Source organism: Didymosphaeria variabile, assembly GCF_027946475.1.
Source record: "Didymosphaeria variabile strain IMI 356815 chromosome Unknown scaffold_8, whole genome shotgun sequence".
Lineage (NCBI taxonomy): Eukaryota > Fungi > Ascomycota > Dothideomycetes > Pleosporales > Didymosphaeriaceae > Didymosphaeria > Didymosphaeria variabile.
In genome coordinates, this window is record NW_026611627.1 from 913,717 (window position 1) to 932,490 (window position 18,774).

General features: G+C 54.5%; 6 protein-coding genes across 6 annotated transcripts; 4 read left to right on the forward strand and 2 right to left on the reverse strand.

Moving 5' to 3' along the window:
- Positions 1 to 94: 94 nt before the first annotated feature.
- N0V89_010521 (uncharacterized protein) lies at positions 95 to 2,008 on the reverse strand (the record flags this gene model as incomplete). The annotated part of the gene is made up of 1 exon (XM_056219263.1): positions 95 to 2,008. One exon carries the CDS (start codon positions 2,006 to 2,008, stop codon positions 95 to 97), a length of 1,914 nt encoding a protein of 637 aa, XP_056066390.1.
- Positions 2,009 to 2,704: 696 nt separating this feature from the next.
- N0V89_010522 (uncharacterized protein) lies at positions 2,705 to 3,702 on the forward strand (the record flags this gene model as incomplete). The annotated part of the gene is made up of 2 exons (XM_056219264.1): positions 2,705 to 2,921; positions 2,990 to 3,702. 2 exons carry the CDS (start codon positions 2,705 to 2,707, stop codon positions 3,700 to 3,702), a joined length of 930 nt encoding a protein of 309 aa, XP_056066391.1.
- Positions 3,703 to 4,111: 409 nt separating this feature from the next.
- Positions 4,112 to 5,800, reverse strand: GBP2 (g-strand binding protein; the record flags this gene model as incomplete). Its single annotated transcript, XM_056219265.1, has 5 exons — positions 4,112 to 4,245; positions 4,298 to 4,949; positions 5,000 to 5,272; positions 5,336 to 5,388; positions 5,440 to 5,800. The coding sequence occupies 5 exons, from the start codon at positions 5,798 to 5,800 to the stop codon at positions 4,112 to 4,114; spliced, it is 1,473 nt and encodes a 490-aa protein (XP_056066392.1).
- Positions 5,801 to 11,000: 5,200 nt separating this feature from the next.
- On the forward strand, positions 11,001 to 11,891 carry N0V89_010524 (uncharacterized protein; the record flags this gene model as incomplete). The annotated part of the gene is made up of 3 exons (XM_056219266.1): positions 11,001 to 11,224; positions 11,362 to 11,636; positions 11,719 to 11,891. 3 exons carry the CDS (start codon positions 11,001 to 11,003, stop codon positions 11,889 to 11,891), a joined length of 672 nt encoding a protein of 223 aa, XP_056066393.1.
- A 1,534-nt stretch (positions 11,892 to 13,425) lies between these two features.
- NAG4 (Synaptic vesicle transporter SVOP) lies at positions 13,426 to 15,249 on the forward strand (the record flags this gene model as incomplete). The annotated part of the gene is made up of 2 exons (XM_056219267.1): positions 13,426 to 14,519; positions 14,640 to 15,249. The coding sequence occupies 2 exons, from the start codon at positions 13,426 to 13,428 to the stop codon at positions 15,247 to 15,249; spliced, it is 1,704 nt and encodes a 567-aa protein (XP_056066394.1).
- Positions 15,250 to 15,781: 532 nt separating this feature from the next.
- N0V89_010526 (uncharacterized protein) lies at positions 15,782 to 18,347 on the forward strand (the record flags this gene model as incomplete). Its single annotated transcript, XM_056219268.1, has 5 exons — positions 15,782 to 16,042; positions 16,247 to 16,465; positions 16,516 to 17,170; positions 17,221 to 17,372; positions 17,478 to 18,347. 5 exons carry the CDS (start codon positions 15,782 to 15,784, stop codon positions 18,345 to 18,347), a joined length of 2,157 nt encoding a protein of 718 aa, XP_056066395.1.
- Positions 18,348 to 18,774: the final 427 nt, after the last annotated feature.

The window sequence follows — 18,774 nt, forward strand, 5'->3', positions numbered from 1 at the left end:
CAGAAAGGGTCGTCCGTTCACTGCTCATGGCACCCACGCTCTAGCCGGATGTTCCGTACATCATAGAATCTCCAGTCCAGGCTCACCCACCATCTTACTGCGTCTCAACCAGACTCTCCAAATAATCATCCAGCTGTATAACCTTGAACCTCTCCCCCCACTTCGCCCTAAACTTCCTATTCTTGTACCCCGCGCTCATCTGCTGTTTCCAGCTAACAAGCTCAACGACCCACCCTTTCTTCAGCGCCCTTTCCACATTCGCCAAAAACCCATCCGAGTGCTCTGCCGCGTTCCCGTCGCCCGTAGCAAGCACCATCGTCGTCGGGACCTCGGTGTCAAGCACACTCTGACACATCTTCAAGTGCAGAATCTCGTCGACGCCCTGCTCGACCCATTTCGGAGCCGAGAGGGTGGCAGCCGCAGCAGGACCCGTTTCAGAGTCGCTGCCGCTGCCGGAGCGCAGCTGCGTGGCTTTAGTCCAGCCGAGCCGCTCAACATCTTTGAAGAATTTCTTGCGGTCGCTGTCTTCGCGACGGATGTATACCTGCTCTTGGATGAGGTTCTCGTAGCCAACGGCCTTGGAGGTCGCGGCGAGCTTGGTTACGTGCGGGAGGGGGTTAGCCTCGCGCTGGGAACTGGCGTATATGCGTTTGGCGACGGGGCGGCGGCGCTCCATTAGTAGGGCGAGCGTGTCGAAAGACATCTCGAGCGGTTGGTACTGTCCTCGCTCTCTAAGTATGTTCTTGAATCCTATCATAATGTTCGAGGCATCTACGAAGCAGTGAATACCTCGCGCCGCAGTCTCCTCTGTGTTCAGAGGCATAGGGGCCAGGAGATGTTGTGAATCTTCCGGAAAGTTGGCCAGAAGTTGGTTAAGGAATTGGAAATGTCGCTCTATACGTGGCTTAATGGTCAATCCTGTGGCGCCTCCTCTGGGCGTGACCGGAAGCTGAGTGGGGGTCGCAAAACGGTTCGGTGACTGAAGTTGGTAAGGGCCTCGGTCTGTAAGCCTTGAAGCTGATTCTGCATCCGTTCTAGCACCAGAGTTTTGTACTGTTGCACTAGGTTCGAATCGAGAAGACACCACAGGCTGAGGCGTTGGTGTACCGGAGGCTTGTGCTGAGTTCACATGTATTCTGGGAGCACTCGCGGGCTGAAGTGTGCGAGGAACAAGGCCGTGATTTAAGCGTACAGAAGGAGGGACCTGTGGCTGAAGGCCATTACCTGGCTTGGCTTCATGTAAAGAGGGTCGGCTCAGGACTTGCGTGACCGAAGACTTGGAGAAGCCATCAATCGGAGCATCTTGATGCATAAAAGGACCAGGACTGGGCGTGAAGGGCTGCGCCAGTGAGTTCAGACGCTGGGGAACGCCAACAGAAGCGGGATCTGCCGAGTTGCGCAAGAAGTTCGAGAAGTTCGGTACCCTTGTGGACGGTTGTGGCTTGACAGCTTGAGACTGTGCCTCAACCGGTAATGGAGTAGCAGGTCGGATCTTTGCACCAACGTTGGATCGAGTACGGGGCTGGTTTGTCGACTGTTTACTGGAAGTAAATTCTTCCGGAGCAAGTGACGCTTTAAGCGCCCTGCGCGCCTCTTTTCGTTCCTTCTTCGCAGCTTTCTTGCGCTCTTTCTTTTGCTCCTTAACTGTCGTCCCAGCCAGTGGGCTATCTGGGTCACCAATGCTAGCAGCATCAGCTTGTCCATTCAAAAAAGCATCGTCAGAGCTAATTGGGCCTTCCGAGTCCAGGGGACTAGCGGGTGCCAGCCGCTCCGGTCTCGAAATGCCTAATTCATCGAACAATTTTGTGAAGTCGCCGAGGCGGGGAATATGTGTATCTAGAGGTGGTTGTGCGATCGGCCCGGAGGCGGACTTGAAGCCAGGCGTGCCAACATCTATTTTGACGGGAGTTGCAGCTGAGAGCGTAGGGGACGCAGCGTCATAATCCGACTCTATCAGGTCTATCACGGCGTTGAAACCCCAGCCTGTATCGATGGGTTGTGACGGCATTACAGTCACAACGCAAGCGTTAGGACGGTATTGTTGTGGTCTATGTGTCTTGGGAGTATTGAAGTCCGTGGATGTCGCGGAGACGTTCGTGGATGGCGGATTGTAAGGCTAAAGCGGCAGAGGAGCTGGATATCGTCAGTGAGAGTAGTAGTGAGTGAGTCTTGCGGACGAGCGTACTGGAAGTGGCGTCAATCAATAGCTTCAATCTCTCCGGCATGATCAACCACGGTTGTGATTCCAATGGGGCTGCAACGTGTCTTCCAAGGTAGCAACAGAATAACTTAGGTAGGGAGCCAAGGTTGGAAAGTCAAAACATAGAAACGAAAGGTACGCGACTTCTAGGGGAGCGGTGTCGAGGTAGTCGGAGTTGCGGGTGGCGGCGGGCGTGGGTACTCAACATCGTGCGCAGATCGATCGTCCGTGCGCCGATGATTGACCACGTCAAACAGTCATGCGCCACCTTTTACGACGGCGCACCCAGACTACACGTGCTGTCATCGTGAACATTTGCATTCCTGAGCAGACCGAGGCCACGTTCAGACCCGTTCCTAGACTTCCTAAATCATGACCTGTTCATTCCTCAGACCTGCAATCGGCATGTCTTCTCTAAGCCTCGGATAGCCACTGCCCCACCGTGAAACACCGCTCCGTTGCCCTCTCAACCTGCCCCGCCCGCCCTTCTCTAAGGCACCAAAAATGTCCGCAGATTTCTGGGCCGGTTACATTTCAGGTGCTGCAGGCATCCTCATCGGGAACCCCTTGGACCTCGTGAAAACACGTCTGCAAGCGGGAAACGCAGCGCCCAATGCCGAGCCTGTGACTGCTGGTACAGGCCCCGCTACTGCCACTGCTACCCTGCATCCACCATGGAGCTTCAGACAGCACTTTGAAAGCGCGGGAACACTGGTCAAGGGTGAGAATTAGCTTCTTGTATTGTGTATCGTGTAAACAGAGGTTCTGATCTGCGATGTGTTAGCATAGGCACCACAGCGCCCCTCCTCGGATACGGCGCTCTAAACGCGATCCTCTTTGTAACCTACAACCGCACCCTCACAGCGCTCCACGACTCCCCAGAGCTCCCAGCTTCTTTCGCAAAGGTTTGGTGTGCTGGTGCCGCCGGAGGACTCGCGTCCTTTGTGATCAGCGCGCCAACAGAGTTGGTCAAATGCCGCGCCCAAGTCGCAACCGATCAAGCTACCAGTTCGTGGACGGTGGCTAGGGATGTGTGGAGGCGAGAAGGAATACGTGGGCTTTACTACGGCGGCGGCATAACAAGCGTACGTGATGCGTTTGGGTACGGGTGGTACTTCTGGACGTATGAATGGAGCAAGCAAGCCGTGAGCTCGCCGACAGACACGGACAGAGAGACGGCTATCAAAGTGCTCCTCTGCGGCGGATTGGCAGGCGTAGTGACCTGGGCGTCCATCTTCCCGCTTGATGTTATCAAGACGCGCGTCCAGACCCAGCTATTGAACGCACCGTCGCATGAACTGGGCGAGAGGGAAGCGTTGCTGCATCGCGAGACACATGGCAAGCGACTCAGTACACTCGAGGTGGCTCGAAAAGCCTACCAAGCGGAGGGAGCGGGAGTCTTCTTTCGGGGGCTCGGCATCTGTAGTATACGCGCCTTTGTCGTGAACGCGGTCCAGTGGGCTGTATATGAATGGATGATGCGCCTATTACGGCAACCTTGAATCTACCCTCGTCTTAGCGGATTGATGATACATGCAACCAGATGACCATGAACTGTCCTCACACCAAGCACACCAGCGCACCACAATGCGTGCAATGAACCATGTCGTCCCGCTCATCCAGGTACATTCCTAAGTCCACGATTTCTCAATCTAAAGTACAGTATGAAAGTGGTATGAAATTTTCCCGGCCTCACTAAAATCGTCCACCATCGTCCACCATGCATAGTCCATACCCAAATTACCACTGAAATGTCCGATCTCTCAGACAGATGCCGCGTACGATGACTAAATGACCTTGGCCATGTGAAAAGCTTCGTACAAGCTAAGCTGTGAACAAGGAGTCATGTACGTTGAGACTCGCGGACTAACCTCGAGCGTAAATAGGAAGGCAGCTTTTTCGGAAGCGCCTTTACATGATCTGGTCCTGGGTGAGGCCTGCGGTAGCCTCAGTGCCCTCCATGGCGTCGCCGTTGCTCTGGTTCGAGTAGCGGACATAGGTCAGACCAAGGGGCCTGCCGCCATACTGGTAGCCGGTGAACTTCTCTGTGTGGTGTGTCAGTGACTGGACGATAAGCGGCACTAGTGTATGACTTACGAATAGCGGTCTCTGCATCGGAGGCCTTCTCGAACTCAACCACGCCGGTGCCGCGAGAACGTCCGTTGGGTTCGTATTGAATCTCGGCACGCTTGACAGAGCCAATGGTGGTGAACAGCTCGACCAGGTCCTCATTGCTCGTAGACCAGGGCAGGTTGCGGACGTAGATCAGGTTGCTGGGCTCTCCTCCCGAGGTAGCGTAGTCGGTGAAAGGATTGGGTGGGTTGGCGGCACCGCCTTCAGCAGCGAAGCCGGGACCACCACCACCATAACCACCAGCGCCTCCGGCAAAGCCACCGCGACCGCCTCCGAACCCGCCTCCAAAGCCGCCACGACCGCCGAAACCGCCGCGACCACCAAAGCCACCGCCGAAGCCACCGCGACCGCCGAAACCGCCACGGCCACCACCATATCCACCAGCTGGACCAGCAAAGCGGTCCTCGCGCACTTCGAGATTACGGCCTTGCCACTCATACCCGTTGAACTGTGTAATAGCATTTCGAGCATCTTCGGGAGTGTCGAACGCGACGATACCGGAGCCCTTCGGACGGCCGTCTTGGGCCAGGTGAACGTCAGCGCGGATAACAGATCCAGTGACGGCAGCTTGTCGGAAGAGATCCTTCAGGTCTTGCCAACCTACGTTGTACGGTAGCTGGGAATGAATTAGCTGAAGAGTCCCACACGTGCATAGGAGATGCTCACATTGGCGACATAGACCTGGCGACCGCCGCCACCCTGCGGCGATCCGCCAAAGTTGCCTGGTCCGTAGGGTGCTCCGCCGAATCCGTGGCCGGGGCCGCCTTGGGGACCACCGCCTTGGAAGTTTCCACGAGTGGTGCTGGGGTTGCTGAATCGAGGCTCGGCCTCACGGTCTTCGCGAACGTACACGAGCCGTCCCATCAAGTTCTGGTTGCTGAGCGTCGCCACGGCGTTCTGCGCCTGCTCCCGAGTTGCATATTCCACGATGCCACAGCCCTACACCCAAGCAAAAGCCAGTCAACCTCCATCCAGCGCACAAGCCAACCATCAGACCATTACCTTTGACATTCCATTCGGCAGCAGAAGTACGTCTGCGAACAAGACCTCACCGGCTGGAGCGCGTTAGCAATTGCGCACCCCCCAAACACGCGACGCGACCGTACCCTGTCTCATGAAGTCTTTCAAGTGATGCCACTTGACATCGTAAGAGAGGTTGCCCACATAGACACGACGGTCCTGCTGGGACGAATCTCGGATGCTCTGCATCATCGTCTCCTTGCTGGCAGGGTCTACCGAGCGCGACTGGCCTCCGCGACTAGATCCGTACGATTGATAACCTCCTGCGCCTCCACCACCAACGGGGGAACGCGAGCGACGGTCGTTGCGGCGATAGTCCTCGCGGCTGCGAGAGCGGCTGCGCGGGGAGTAGGAGCGTCGAGAGCGACGAGGTGAGCGAGAGCGACGTCGGGGAGAGCGCTCGCGGGCTGAGTCGCGCTGATCGTAGGTGTCAGTTTCGTACGACATGGTCGCTTGATATGACGGAGACGGGAATGAACAAGGGCCGCTATGTGCGGAGAGGGCGGGGAAAGAGGCGTGACGCGATTTGATGGAATCGGCGTGCAGAGCGTCGTGGAGCTCGTCGTGAGGACAAGCGCACGCTTGGCTCTCTCAGCCCCGGACTAGGTCACGTGTCGGGGCTGGGACGCTGCTGCCTGCAAACGGCTACCACCACGGCGCCGCATCCCAACGGCAGGCACGATTCGCGACAAAGCATACCGAGTGCCAGCGTGCGGTGGGACTGGGAACAAAAGAAGGAGACAACTCACCGCAGAAGGCCGATAGGAGTCAGTGTCGGCGTCGTCTTTGGGACTTGTCAGCGAGATGTCGAGGTAAGGGTGGAGTAGGAGCAAAGTGGTGGAGTGAGGGAAGAGAGGGGAAGCTGCAGTGCAGATAGAAGTTAGAAGCCGGGGCGCCTACCCATTTCTTCGTTGAGCAACAGCGACCGCGGCGTGGAACAAGGGAGCTCGCCGCTCTGTGAGGTGTGCGTGCTTAGACCGAGTCCAGCGCGCCAGCTGAACGGGCGGGCCTGATGCGTGCTGGGTGCAAGCGCTGCAGCGAGTCTGCCCTCCGCCTTCTTTTGCCTGCGCCGTCAGAGCCTCGATTGAGTGCGCCTGTACGGATGCTGCGGCCGCTAGCCAATGCGAAAGTCTGCGAGGCCCAGGATCCGGCCGTGTGGTCGAAGGGACGCGGTAGGGTTGCAGGGAGGGCACTGGGGCTTCGGCGCGGGCAGACGAGCGTGATTCGGGCACTGGTGGGTCGGGTGAGGCGGCGGGTTGGTGGTGCGGGCTCTGCCTTGCTATGGCATCGAACGCTGGGCGTCGTCGTCGTTCCAAGGTTGATTCTCTGGAGGGCGACGACGACCTGCGTGCCTCCCTCCCCCACCTGTTGAGCGGCTCGAGCCCCGTGCGCGCCGGGGATGGGAGCCTTTCCCGCTTCCCCCCAGGTAGGGCTGGCCTCTCTGCCCTACGAACAGACGACGCCCAAGTCGCCTTTGCCTTTGCTCCAACACGCCGCTCGACAGCACTCCCGCAACAGACAGGCACCGTCTGCCGACCGCGGGCCGTCTTGCAGCTCCAGGCCCTGCGCTATGTTTCGCTCCTTCCCTCCGCCGGTGTGCTGCCTGCCCGAAACATGCCTCCCCAAGCAACCCTCTTCGCACATGCATTGCCCCACCATGCACATTGTGCCGCTGCTGTGCCGCCGCAGCTCCGTTTTCTGCCCTCACGCTGCTTCGCGCCCGGCATTGGCTGTTTTTTTGATGAGGGAATTTCCCTCTGCAGGCCCGACTCACCAATTACATCCGCTTGAAGACAGCCGACAGCCTCAGCACGACTCTGCGAAGCCCACCACCAGCTCGGAACCTTAATCGAAGGACTCGGGCCCGCCAGCGACGGCTACTCCACCGCTCCAACACTATCCCCACTACCTTGTTGGTCAAGCCCACCCCACGTCGGACATCGACACCGACAGTAACCCTCGTCCGTGAGACTTCGTACTATCTCATCGCATGCAGCCAAACTTCTGCGGTATATATCGTCTCAACGTTTGCCGCTGCAGCTTAACCTCACGCAACCTTGCCCTTAGGCTGCGAAAACCGGTGTACAGAGGCATCGCCGATGCAAGCATGTGTGGAGATATGGACATGCTCGGTTGAGCACCCTGCTTGCAGTCTTCGGTGCCGCAAAACCCGCTCCACTTGGCTCCCATGTCGTGCTGTCCATCCTGGTGCACGAGTGCCGCGACTCCAGATCGTGCCGTCCATTTGCAGAATCTGAGTAGGGTAAACTCGTTGCACAGCGTGCGGTTTCTCGCCAACAGCTGAGTGCTGTCACACAAGGCACTGACACCAAACGCTCTCGCACCAGTTGACCCTTGCCCAATCGCGACTTGGCCCGAAGTTACCCAAGTGGGCCCACGAACACTAATCGGTGAATGCAATGCGCGGGTATTATCAAAGCAGCGGTACTGGCTGACGAGCCACGCTTTTAGCTTGCGCGGGAAGAAGGTCCTCGTTGCCGCGTTTCAGAACCATGTAATGCATGGAAGAGTTCCATGACCTTCTGCACATCTCGAATGCCTGCCGCGTCCATCAAGGCAGATCAAGGAGATCCACAGTGCGATACCGAGATCGGGCGTTCAGGCTACATCCACAATGGGCCCACGAAGTCACGAACACCCTGTTGTCCTTGACTGACTCGAACTCCCACTTATCATGCTCCATGCCTGACCAAATAGCCTTATATCTTGCTGACGGATCTAGGAGGCAGTAAGCGTCGGTCGAGCCACCTCTTCTAGGCCACGGCGTCAGCTCTTACTGCATTGCATATCAAAAACCTACACCGCTCCTCCGAGACTAGGGACGCTACACGGCACACTGTGGTACATAACGAAGACCACAAGACTTACTCTACCTCTGATGGCCCGAAGCCTGCGTCCATGAGTCGTCACCTTACTTGATCTTACACCTCACGATGTAGCAGCTGTTCACGGTCCCTTTGCATGTTCAAGTAACAACGTACAATATAGGCATGACCGCTTATACGCCTACATATGGCCGATACGAGTTCAGGCTCAAGAGACTAATTGTCCGAGGCCCCATATACATCCGATCGGAATTTATAGAAGCTGTGACCAAGTTAGGCGCCGTAAATATATCACCATCACCAACTTGTTCCCCTGGAACACTTCTTTTTAGCTCATTTTCGAGCACTCCCACAATCGAAGCAGTTCTAGCGAACATTAGGTTTGATGGTTCTAATTTTGCCCTTATGTTGCCAAACAAATCATAGCGGCCGACACTAAAAGCTGAATTGGTTCTTGCGCCAACAAGAGAGACGGCCATACAGTATCAGGCCACAGCATTGAACACGTGCTATAGCGTAAGTTACCCTACGCTGTATAATTATATACGTATAGCTAGCCTCAATCTCAACAGGAGGCGTTGACGCTGAGTAGTCCAATCTTTTGTGTCGGCCATTATTATTGAACACTACATGGTAGAAGGAGCTCTCCGAACAGGACCTCGGGCGTCGCATAGCCTGATCCTCAAGCCTCCATCGCGGTGGAATACTGCTAGCCTCACATGCGTCGAACGTGGTATCTGGTTTCTCATAATGCTTTTCTAACTGACGGGGTTCTGTCTACCCTCCGAAGCATGATCATGCTCAGCTACGTGGGGATGCTTCGCTTACCTAAATCGAACCTAACCGACGACAACATTTGAAGTGGTGGAGTAATTCCTTGGGGTTAGGTATGTTGCATTTGCCCTGGAACGTGGTGAGAACCTGGCTTACATAGCGCTCACGAATGATTGCACCACCTGTTGCCGACCAAAGGATTCGTGCAAACGAGGTTTCGCAACCTCGAATTGATTTGTTCCAATACACTTTTTCTATGGAAACTGACATTGGTGGGGTGCTTAGGAGCTGACAACGCGTTTTTGGATACCAACACCAGTCGTCTGCTTTACCAACAAATCATGTTACGTTCGCGATGATCCGCTAGTCGCTTCGTTGAATTCGCAAACTCCGCTCCGCCTGAAGCTCGGTTCGGCGCACTCGAGGCAGAGATATGCAAGAGCTATTGACATAACGTTAAGGAAGATAGTTGACAGCAGATCGGCGCCGCTGCTTGTGGCTTCGTTTTCCTAATTTTACGTTACCCGTCACAGAGGCCGATGAAAAAACTCGGACGCTTGCTAGGCGTGCTCCCTCATCAAGGTCAAGGTCAGCTATGCAGGGAATAAAGGTCAATAGTTGACACATAGGTTCACATACCCTCGGATGGCTTACTCTTTAGTGAGTATTTAGGTTTATGATGCAATACCCTCGTCGGCCTTTTTCGCTCATAAGTCCGAGTTATACCTTCGGTCATTGTGCGTACGATACATGCTTACATGAGCCTGAGACAAATCGGCGCTTTGTTCGTCCGACATGGCATTTCATGCATATGGATTGAATTGTGCGTGACGGAATTGGGCGCCGCTCAGGGTACATCATGTAGCACAGATCAACGGTTTCCGTTAGAGGCGTACTCGATTAGCTAGTTCTTCAGCTCTACCACCATGCTCTGCGGCAGACGGTCGGCATAACACGACGCTTTTCTGGACTCTCAACGCAGTGCTGTAGCCGGGTTTGAGTTGCTGCTCTGCTTGGCCATCTGGATTACTCAAACGAACTTGGAATTTGGCCGTTTCATGCACACCTGGGGCGAGAAAATCCTTCTACGCGATCGTCCGGAAACTAGAACATTCCCATCTTCCCCGCACAAGTGTACTGCAGCTTCATATTAGCCTCTAGCCGCTTACAGTTCGCTTCGCGAAACGCAGTGCTCGTTCCAACAACAATTTGACTTCTGCCTAGATTAAAGGTACTGTTCGTGGCAGTGCATCGACCGCGCGGCTCCTCGATTCGAACAAGGATTCGTTTTGAAACATACCGGGTTGCCTTTTCAGTACGACACAGACCCGCATGTACAACATCCAGACAAACAATACGGGTAAGTCTTGCGACGCCTCGCGCTTTCACTCGAGTCCATTACGAGGCCCATATAAGCTGAGCCCCATTGGTTGCCGCCGCTGTCAGTCCGGCCAACCGGAGCAATATTGCGAACATGTTCCATTGAGGTTGCTCTTTGAACCCGAGTCCAAAGTGACTCGATGCATCGAAAGAGGCATACACCCACCATCTTCGCATATCGTGCTACCCCTAGCATAAATGAGACTAGGGAAAAGGAGCATCCACTGTACCACGCGGTGTAACCGAAACGACGTGTCATGGGAAATAAACGTCCTATGACTGGCTGCCATGCAGAATACCCGGTCAATAAGAATCCTACGCACGGTTCTACAGGGATGGGAACGTCGCGAACATAACGCACGACCATGAAGGATCCGAAAGAGTATGTATAAAGTAGGTACCTGAACGCTGTAGAACGGGATACTTGTGCAGATGCAGTATCTGGTCTACTCTTATACCACTAAAACACCATGAGGTCAACTTCTTTCGTTGCTGCGGCTACCCTGATTGTTGGACTTGCCCAAGGGCAAGGTGCCATCGATGACTGGCACCCACCGACCACTGGAGATGGTACGTATCTTGGAATATACAATGTCTACATACACAGGGTCAAACACTTACACTCTGCAGTGCGAGGACCGTGCCCCATGCTCAACTCCCTAGCCAATCATGGATTCCTCCCACACAGCGGCAAAGAGATCATGTTAAATACTACTGTGCACGCCCTCGGCGCGGCACTGAACATCAACGAGGAGGTCGCTACGAACTTGTTCAACTTCGCAATCACAACGAACCCAGAACCGAACGCGACTGAGTTCTCTCTGGAGAACCTGGGGCGACACAACGTCTTGGAGCATGATGCTAGTTTGACGTGAGTCCTCGTTCTCGTCCCACTCGACATCACGACCGAGAAACAAGACCCGACACACACTCTACATAGACCACATCTCTCAAAGCCACACCACTCTATCCAATCCCTTCTTCCACCACAACTAACACCATCCCCAGCCGCGCAGACTTCGACGTAACCGGCGACTCGGTCACCTTCAACCAAACCGTCTACGAAGAAACCCGCTCCTACTGGACCGACACCACCATCACCGTGCAGCAAGCCGCCGACGCCCGCCTCGCCCGCTACACCACCTCGAAGGCAACCAACGCCAACTACAGCATGAGCACCTTGGGCGACAATTTCAGCGCCGGCGAATCAGCTGCCTATCTTTTCATCCTGGGAAACATTGACACGCAGTCGGTGCCGAGGAAGTTCGTGGAGTACTTGTTCGGTAAGTGGAGTCCTGGCGCTCTCTATTCGTGAAAATTCTAGGTCGTGGCGTTTTGTGCGATGCTGACTGACTGCGGTAACAGAGAACGAGAAGCTACCCACTGAGGTTGGCTGGGTGCGCCCAGACCATGTGTTCACTTGGGAGGACTTGCAAATGGGGATCGAGCTGATTTACAATGCTACCGGGACGACGGGGGAAGCGGCGCGTAAGATGCGGTTGAGCAGGGAGATTCATGGGGGGAGCTTGAGGGTCTAGGAGTGGCTTCGTACGTAATGTGGGAAAGTCATAAGATGCCTATGAGTTGTTGCATGCTGCGGATGAGGGTCCTGATGTTTGCGGAATAGGGCTGTCGTCGGATCTTTGAGGTCGCTCATTGCACGACTTACCGCATGCCATATTGCGCCTATACAATCAACAGTATCCACAGTATACTATCTGAATTCTTGAAGAGCCTCCTTTCGCAAATTTGCAGGCGCTGAATGCCTTGTGTTTCTGTCTAAGTACCCTTGTTTTCTTGAGATCTTAGCGATGATATACAGCTTTCTACCGCCGAATTTGGCTGTCGTGGAACGGTTCCGCCGTCCTCGGACAGTTCCGCTGTCGTCTTGAGGAAGAGTTCCGCTAGAGCAAATTTCCCATGACGCGATGTATAGGGAGTTGCTTATTGTCATATTTCTTGACCTAGTTGAAGCTCGGCCGAGCTTGGTTTGAGGAGCACGTGGTGGCTTGTTAGGTATACATACCACAAACTTGAAGACCTACTGTGTACTACATCATACACGTCAGTGGGATAGCAGGCGTCCTTGAAACAAGAGGCGACGACTCACATGGGTACATTTCCAACCAAACATTTGAACGCTAGCGCACGCATATCGCTTCGAGATCCAGTATCCGAATTTTTGCCTTTATCAACATCGGGAAAGCATCCCATGTGTCTTCTACCTTCTAGCCTCGTAGTGGGCCCGATGCGCCGCCGGTCGTCTCGTTTCTACCCGCTGTCAAAGCTTTCCGGGCACTAACCATCGACGACGCGTGCGAAACACGCGATAAAGTTGCCTCATCACCTCCAAGTGGGCTCACCTTAGGCACTATCTTTGGCTAAAACATTCCAGTGCCATGGCCTGGAGTCCTGCTTTATGCTGCGCGCAATGCAGCCCTATCCGATGTAACTAACACTTCACGATTGAACCCTACAACATCGATGTACAGATCCCTATCGCAATTTGTCGGAATCCTTTGCCGTCATTAAACGCGACCGTCATCTTATCGGGCTTGTATCTTCACGCAGTGGGTCCCACCCGTCCAAAGACAGGAACCTCCTTCGAAAATCCTGCGCAATTCTTTGATAACTATGATGCTCCGAGTTATATCCATCCCACCATTCCTCTTCCGTCGATTTCCCTAGCCCCCAAACGGCTAGACTGACCCATACTTATCCGATGTTTTGGAAGGCCTCAGCGCAACGTCAGCCCCGAGCGAACTCCGTGTGGTGACTTCTAGCATGTGGCACAATTTTTGAGGGAGCAAAAGCTTGTCAAGGGGCCTCGTGCGAGGTATTGTGGGTAATGATGGATATATATAGGGGGAGCGTGCCCATACTGGTGGAGGAGAGATATACCCAGGATATCTGCATGAACGGTTACCACACTATAACGTCACCCGCGAGCCGTGGTAGATCAACAAGATACCTTATCACAGTCTGTGATAGAAAAAGCCTTCGAATTGGCTTGAGAGTTTCCAAACTCCACTCCACGCCTTTTCCTACTAGTTCTTCGTCTGGCACATCACAATGACGGATCACTCAAGAGACCCCGCTGGTCATCCTCACGACTCCGATTCGGGCTCAGACGTAACTCATGTCGCGGCCGAACACCCTAAGCCCATTTACCGCTCGATAACCGGCTCAAACGAACCGACTCTTGATGGCGCCGATGTCGTCAACCTTCCCATTCGAACGCTCAGCAACGATGCTGATCTCGAAGAATACACGACCGAGACAATCGACGGTCAGATCCTGCGCGAGGTACGGTCCAACGTCACCGGCAACATCGAACGCTACGAGCTCGTCACCTGGAAAGTCAACGACCCCGAGAACCCAAAGAACTGGTCCAAAGCGTATAAGTGGTGGTGCACGATGTGCGTCGCCCTGACCTGCTTCGTCGTGGCATTCAACAGTGCTGTCATCACGGCCGACATCGAGGGTGTGGCCGAAGAGTTCCATGTCAGTGAAGAGGTGGCTTTGCTTACGATTACACTGTTCGTTGTGGGCTTTGGTGTTGGACCTATGGCTTTTGCGCCGCTCAGTGAAATTTTAGGAAGGAGGATCATCTATGCGACGACGTTGTTCTTAGCGGTTCTGTTCACGATTCCGGGAGCGGTGGCCAAAAACATTGAGACGTTGTTGGTGACGCGTGCGCTTGCGGGAATATGGTTTTCTGCGCCGATGACTTTGGTCGGTGGTACCTTGGCGGATCTGTGGAGGAACGAGGAGCGCGGTGTACCCATGGCCGCCTTTTCTGCCGCACCCTTCATCGGCCCCGCGATCGGACCACTTGTCGGTGGCTTCCTCTCCGACGCAAAGGGCTGGAGGTGGCTGTACTGGATCCAATTGATCCTCTCTGGCGCCGCTTGGGCGGCCATCTCCTTCACTGTCCCAGAGACGTATACCCCGACGCTGCTCGCCCGCCGGGCGAAGAAAATGAGGAAGGAGACTGGAGATGACAAGTACGTCACTGAGGAGGACATCTCCAGGGCACCTTTAAGCCAACGCCTCATGACCTTTCTGCTCCGACCATTCCAATTACTCTTCCGAGAGCTCATCGTCTTCTTCATCAGTGTGTATATGTCGGTCCTGTATGGATTGCTATACATGTTTTTCGTCGCGTAAGTTGTCCTACACCCCGTCTTACCTCAGGATACACAATCCACACACCGATCAACGGCACGACCGAAGGCGTTTTCGCACGCAGTGCTACTTGCAATAGTCGCTAACCTCTCCCGCAGGTACCCAATCATCTACCAGAAAGGCAAGGGCTACAGCGCCAGTACCACTGGTCTCATGTTCATACCAATCGCCGTCGGCGTCGTGCTCAGCGCCTGCTGTGCACCATTCGTCAACAAGCACTACCTCAAGCTGGTCGCAAAGCACAACGGCAAGCCCCCAGCCGAGGCCCGTCTCATCCCGATGATGATCAGCTGCTGGTTCATTCCAATCGGCCTGTTCATCTTCGCCTGGACCTCCTACAGCGACCTCCACTGGTCGGGCCCTGCTCTCGGCGGCTTCCCAGTCGGCTTCGGCTTCATCTTTTTGTACAATGCTGCCAACAACTACCTCGTCGATTCGTACCAGCACCAGGCTGCATCCGCGCTCGCGGCCAAGACGTTCCTGCGTTCGTTCTGGGGCGCGGCGGTCGTGCTGTTCACGAATCAGATGTATGACCGGCTCAACTACCAGTGGGCTAGCACGCTGCTCGCTTTCATCGGCTTGGCTTGCTGTGCGATTCCGTTCGTTTTCTATTACAAGGGCGCTGCTATCCGGAAGCATTCGCACTATGCATACCACGGGGATGAAGAGAATGAGGCCGGTATGACGGAGGATAAGGCGGCTCATTAATTGTAGAGTTGCTGTAGCTTTTTAGGTGGCTTGCATTTGTTTGTATATATTTTACTCGATTTGGCGAAGAGATATCCTGTTTAGCATTGGGGGCAGGCGTCGGAATGCAGTAAGCACAGCAAGAGGCGCGTGTGGTGTCTTTGTATTGCGCTATATAAGATCAATAATAATATTCCATGAGAATCATCCTTCCAACCTGCGTCAGTCCATGCGCACGTTTTCTCCCGGGCTGGCACGACCTCACGTGCTTTCGTGGTCGAAATGCATCGAGAGTGTACAAGCTGTAGCGCGAAATCCAATACTTAGTGTACATGGCATCCCGACTTGAGGGAATTAAAGCAGACATTCCTGCGGACTTTGTGAGCCTCGCAAATGTCCGCGATGCATGCTCGCATCGGATCCGCATAATATTGAGGATGACGCAAGCAAAGCCTTCTCAATGGACGATCACTATGCTCGAAATGAATAACGGACATTGATGGCGAGCGGGGAAAGGTGAGAGTTTGAAGTTAGTCATAGGCGTCGGCCATTCATGATCGTTCTTAGGGCCAAGACATGTACCCTTGCCCTTGCTCTGTCCGCCCCACTCGATCTTCGAGATCTCCAAGACGACAACAACGACTCTCCACCAACACAGCCATCGAACGAGATCGATGGTTTTCGTGCTGCGACCATGGACGAAGACGAACCGAAGCAGCAGCCGCACGCGCCGGCGAATTATGGCCAGGATGTGCCAGCGCGCTCCGACATCGACGAGATCCTGAGGCGGAAGCGAAAGGCACGCGAGTACAAGGTACGCAAGACGTTGGAAGAGTTGGATTTGTTGGATGGCATTGGGTGCATGTGGAGTCTGCTGGGTAGCTGCGAAGTGCCATGCGCAGCGGCATGCATGTTGCAGCCATGCTTCGTGTCCTGCTGAAGCACTGCGCCGACAGAGCAACACTGCGGCCAATGCGTGTCCGGGTGGTCCCAGGAGCTCAGGTTAACATCTGTGCAGGCTTGTTATCCGTGCCGTCAGCGCAAGGTCAAATGCGACCAGTCAGTCCCGTGTAAAACATGCGTTGTCCGCGAGCACCCGGAGCTGTGCACCTACCATCCTCCCAGCGAGTCGCATCCGCCAGCGAAGCGCCTGAACATGGGAATTGGCCAGAATGGGAACGACTTTTCGAATGGAATGGTGCACATTCATGGTGGCACTGTCACACTTCCGCGAGAGGTGCGAATGACTAGCTGCAGGAAGCACAAGCAGGAAGCTAACAGCGATAGGACTGGGAGCGAATTTGCGCAAAGCTGCAGACGGCAGAGAAGTCGCTGGCTGATCTGAAAAACTCGGTTGCGAGCGTCTCAGAAGTGTCACCCAATGCGCCAGCGAACGGATACTCTCCAGCTACGGCCGGCAACACTCCGCTTGCGGCTTCTGCGCCCATCGACAGCGAGACGAGCCACGTTAGAACACAAGGCATACACACATACAACGACTTTACCGGACAGACGATACATGTTGGGCCGAGCTCCGTGCCTGCGCTGGTAATGGCTCTGGGCAAGGGTGACAGTCAATTCCAGGGACTTCAGGATGTTCTAGGCAAAAAGAGCATGTTACCAATCTTCGGTCTGGACAACGAAACGGCCACGTATCCTTTCGTGGACCTATGGGGACTACCTCACGGTTCCATTCAAAGAGCGCAAGAGCTAGCGAACGCGCTTCCAAATGACGCCGAGTGCCTCAGCTTTTTCCGATGCTACCGAGAGACGGCACATGTCGTCTACCCCGCGGTTGCCGACATCGAAGGCATAGAGTCAGATTTGTTGCTTTTCCTAATCAACAGGGCAAGCGCGCAGGGTACCGCTGGCATTACAGACGAGGCGATATATGGCAAAGATTTCCATTGGATTGGTCTAGTGTTTGCTATCCTCGCCTCGGGTTGCCAATGCTCCACTCTGAGCAGGAAAGAGCGCGAACTAACTTCTCAGGTGTACATCTGCTGCAGCTTCGAATGCCTGCGCTTTACCAACTTTCTTTCCCATGCGACTTTGGAGAACATCCAAACGCTCTCCTTATTCTTGGGAATGTCATCTCTAACAACATGAACGCCGGCGTATCCTGGAGTTTGATGGGACTTACTGTACGTTTGTCGCAAACACTTGGTCTACATCGGATGTGCCCTTCTTCCACGCCTTTACCCATTCGACTTGCTCGCAGCAAAGTCTGGTGGGCTTTGCTATGGCAGGATTCGTTGCTGTCCATCTCCTACGACCGTGCATCATCAACCACCACCATCGACCACACTATTCCTCTGAGCCCACATACCGCACCTGGCACAAGAACGTATGTTGAGAGCATGTACCGTCTGTGTAAAGTAGGCCTTGACATTGTCCGAGAGCGTCAACGTCCACAAAACTCCCAAGAGTCTCTGATGCGCATCACCGAACACCGACAAGAGCTCCAAGAGATCATGGTGGATGCTGCAGACTATCTGAAAGACTCAAGGCGATGCCGCTCCATGAGGGATCAGCTTGAGCATTGGGCTTTGTACCTGCACATTTCCTACATCACATCCGAACTCTGTCGACCTGCGATCAGCCCAAGCACGGCGGCTTTTGACCTGTCTAAGACCTTGCGCAAGGTCTGCATCGACAGCCTCACCAACACCGTGGAGGCTTTCCTTGGACTGCAAAATATGACGCCTTTTGCTACACGCTCGTGGGCTTCGGTTCATCGATCCATCAGCACCGCCCTTCTTCTTGGTATCATTGGCGAGCACAACCGCAACGAGCGAGCACGTTCTCTCCTGACGAATCTCGTTCAGGTCCTCGGCGATGTCACTGCTAGCGTGGATCCGGCAGAACTGTCAGCGCCCATCACTCGTTCGGTATCAGCCCTCGAGCGATTGCTGAGAGTTCCGTCTGCCCCACGGAAGGCCAGCGAGGCCGGATCCCAGTCATCTCCTTCACTGGCTCAATTCACCACAGACGAACTTAACGGTGTCCTCAATGGTGATGGCTCCCTGACGCAGTCGCCTCTACTTGGACTGGAGCTTGACTCATCACCATATGCCCTTATGGAGTCCATTGTCTGGGGCGCTCAGAAGACACCTTGAGTATTCTTCTTTGGGCTGACGCAAACTCACTGCGTTCAGGAACAGCAACAGCGACAGAAATAAATCACATCGAGGTACGGCTATCGTAAAACCGTACTTCAGACGGAGCGTTAAGCCGCACTGGCCACTACAGCTCGTCGATCAACTTGAGCACCGCAGCAACGATCTGCTCTGGCGAAGGAGAGGTAGGACGTGGCATCATCGACATGTTAGAAGGGCGTATCTTGGCCATATAAGATCGGAAACTATGTGCAGTTTTGATGCTACCATCTGGAGCCATCCACCTGCGAGGGATACACCAAATAATGCCATAAAACGTCGAGTGAAAAGGGCATTGCTATTAGAGAGGCAGAGCGGGGAACACAGCCGCACTACTTGTGTAGGCGATGAGGCCGGAAAAGTTCGAGGGGCATTGCATAGAAGAATA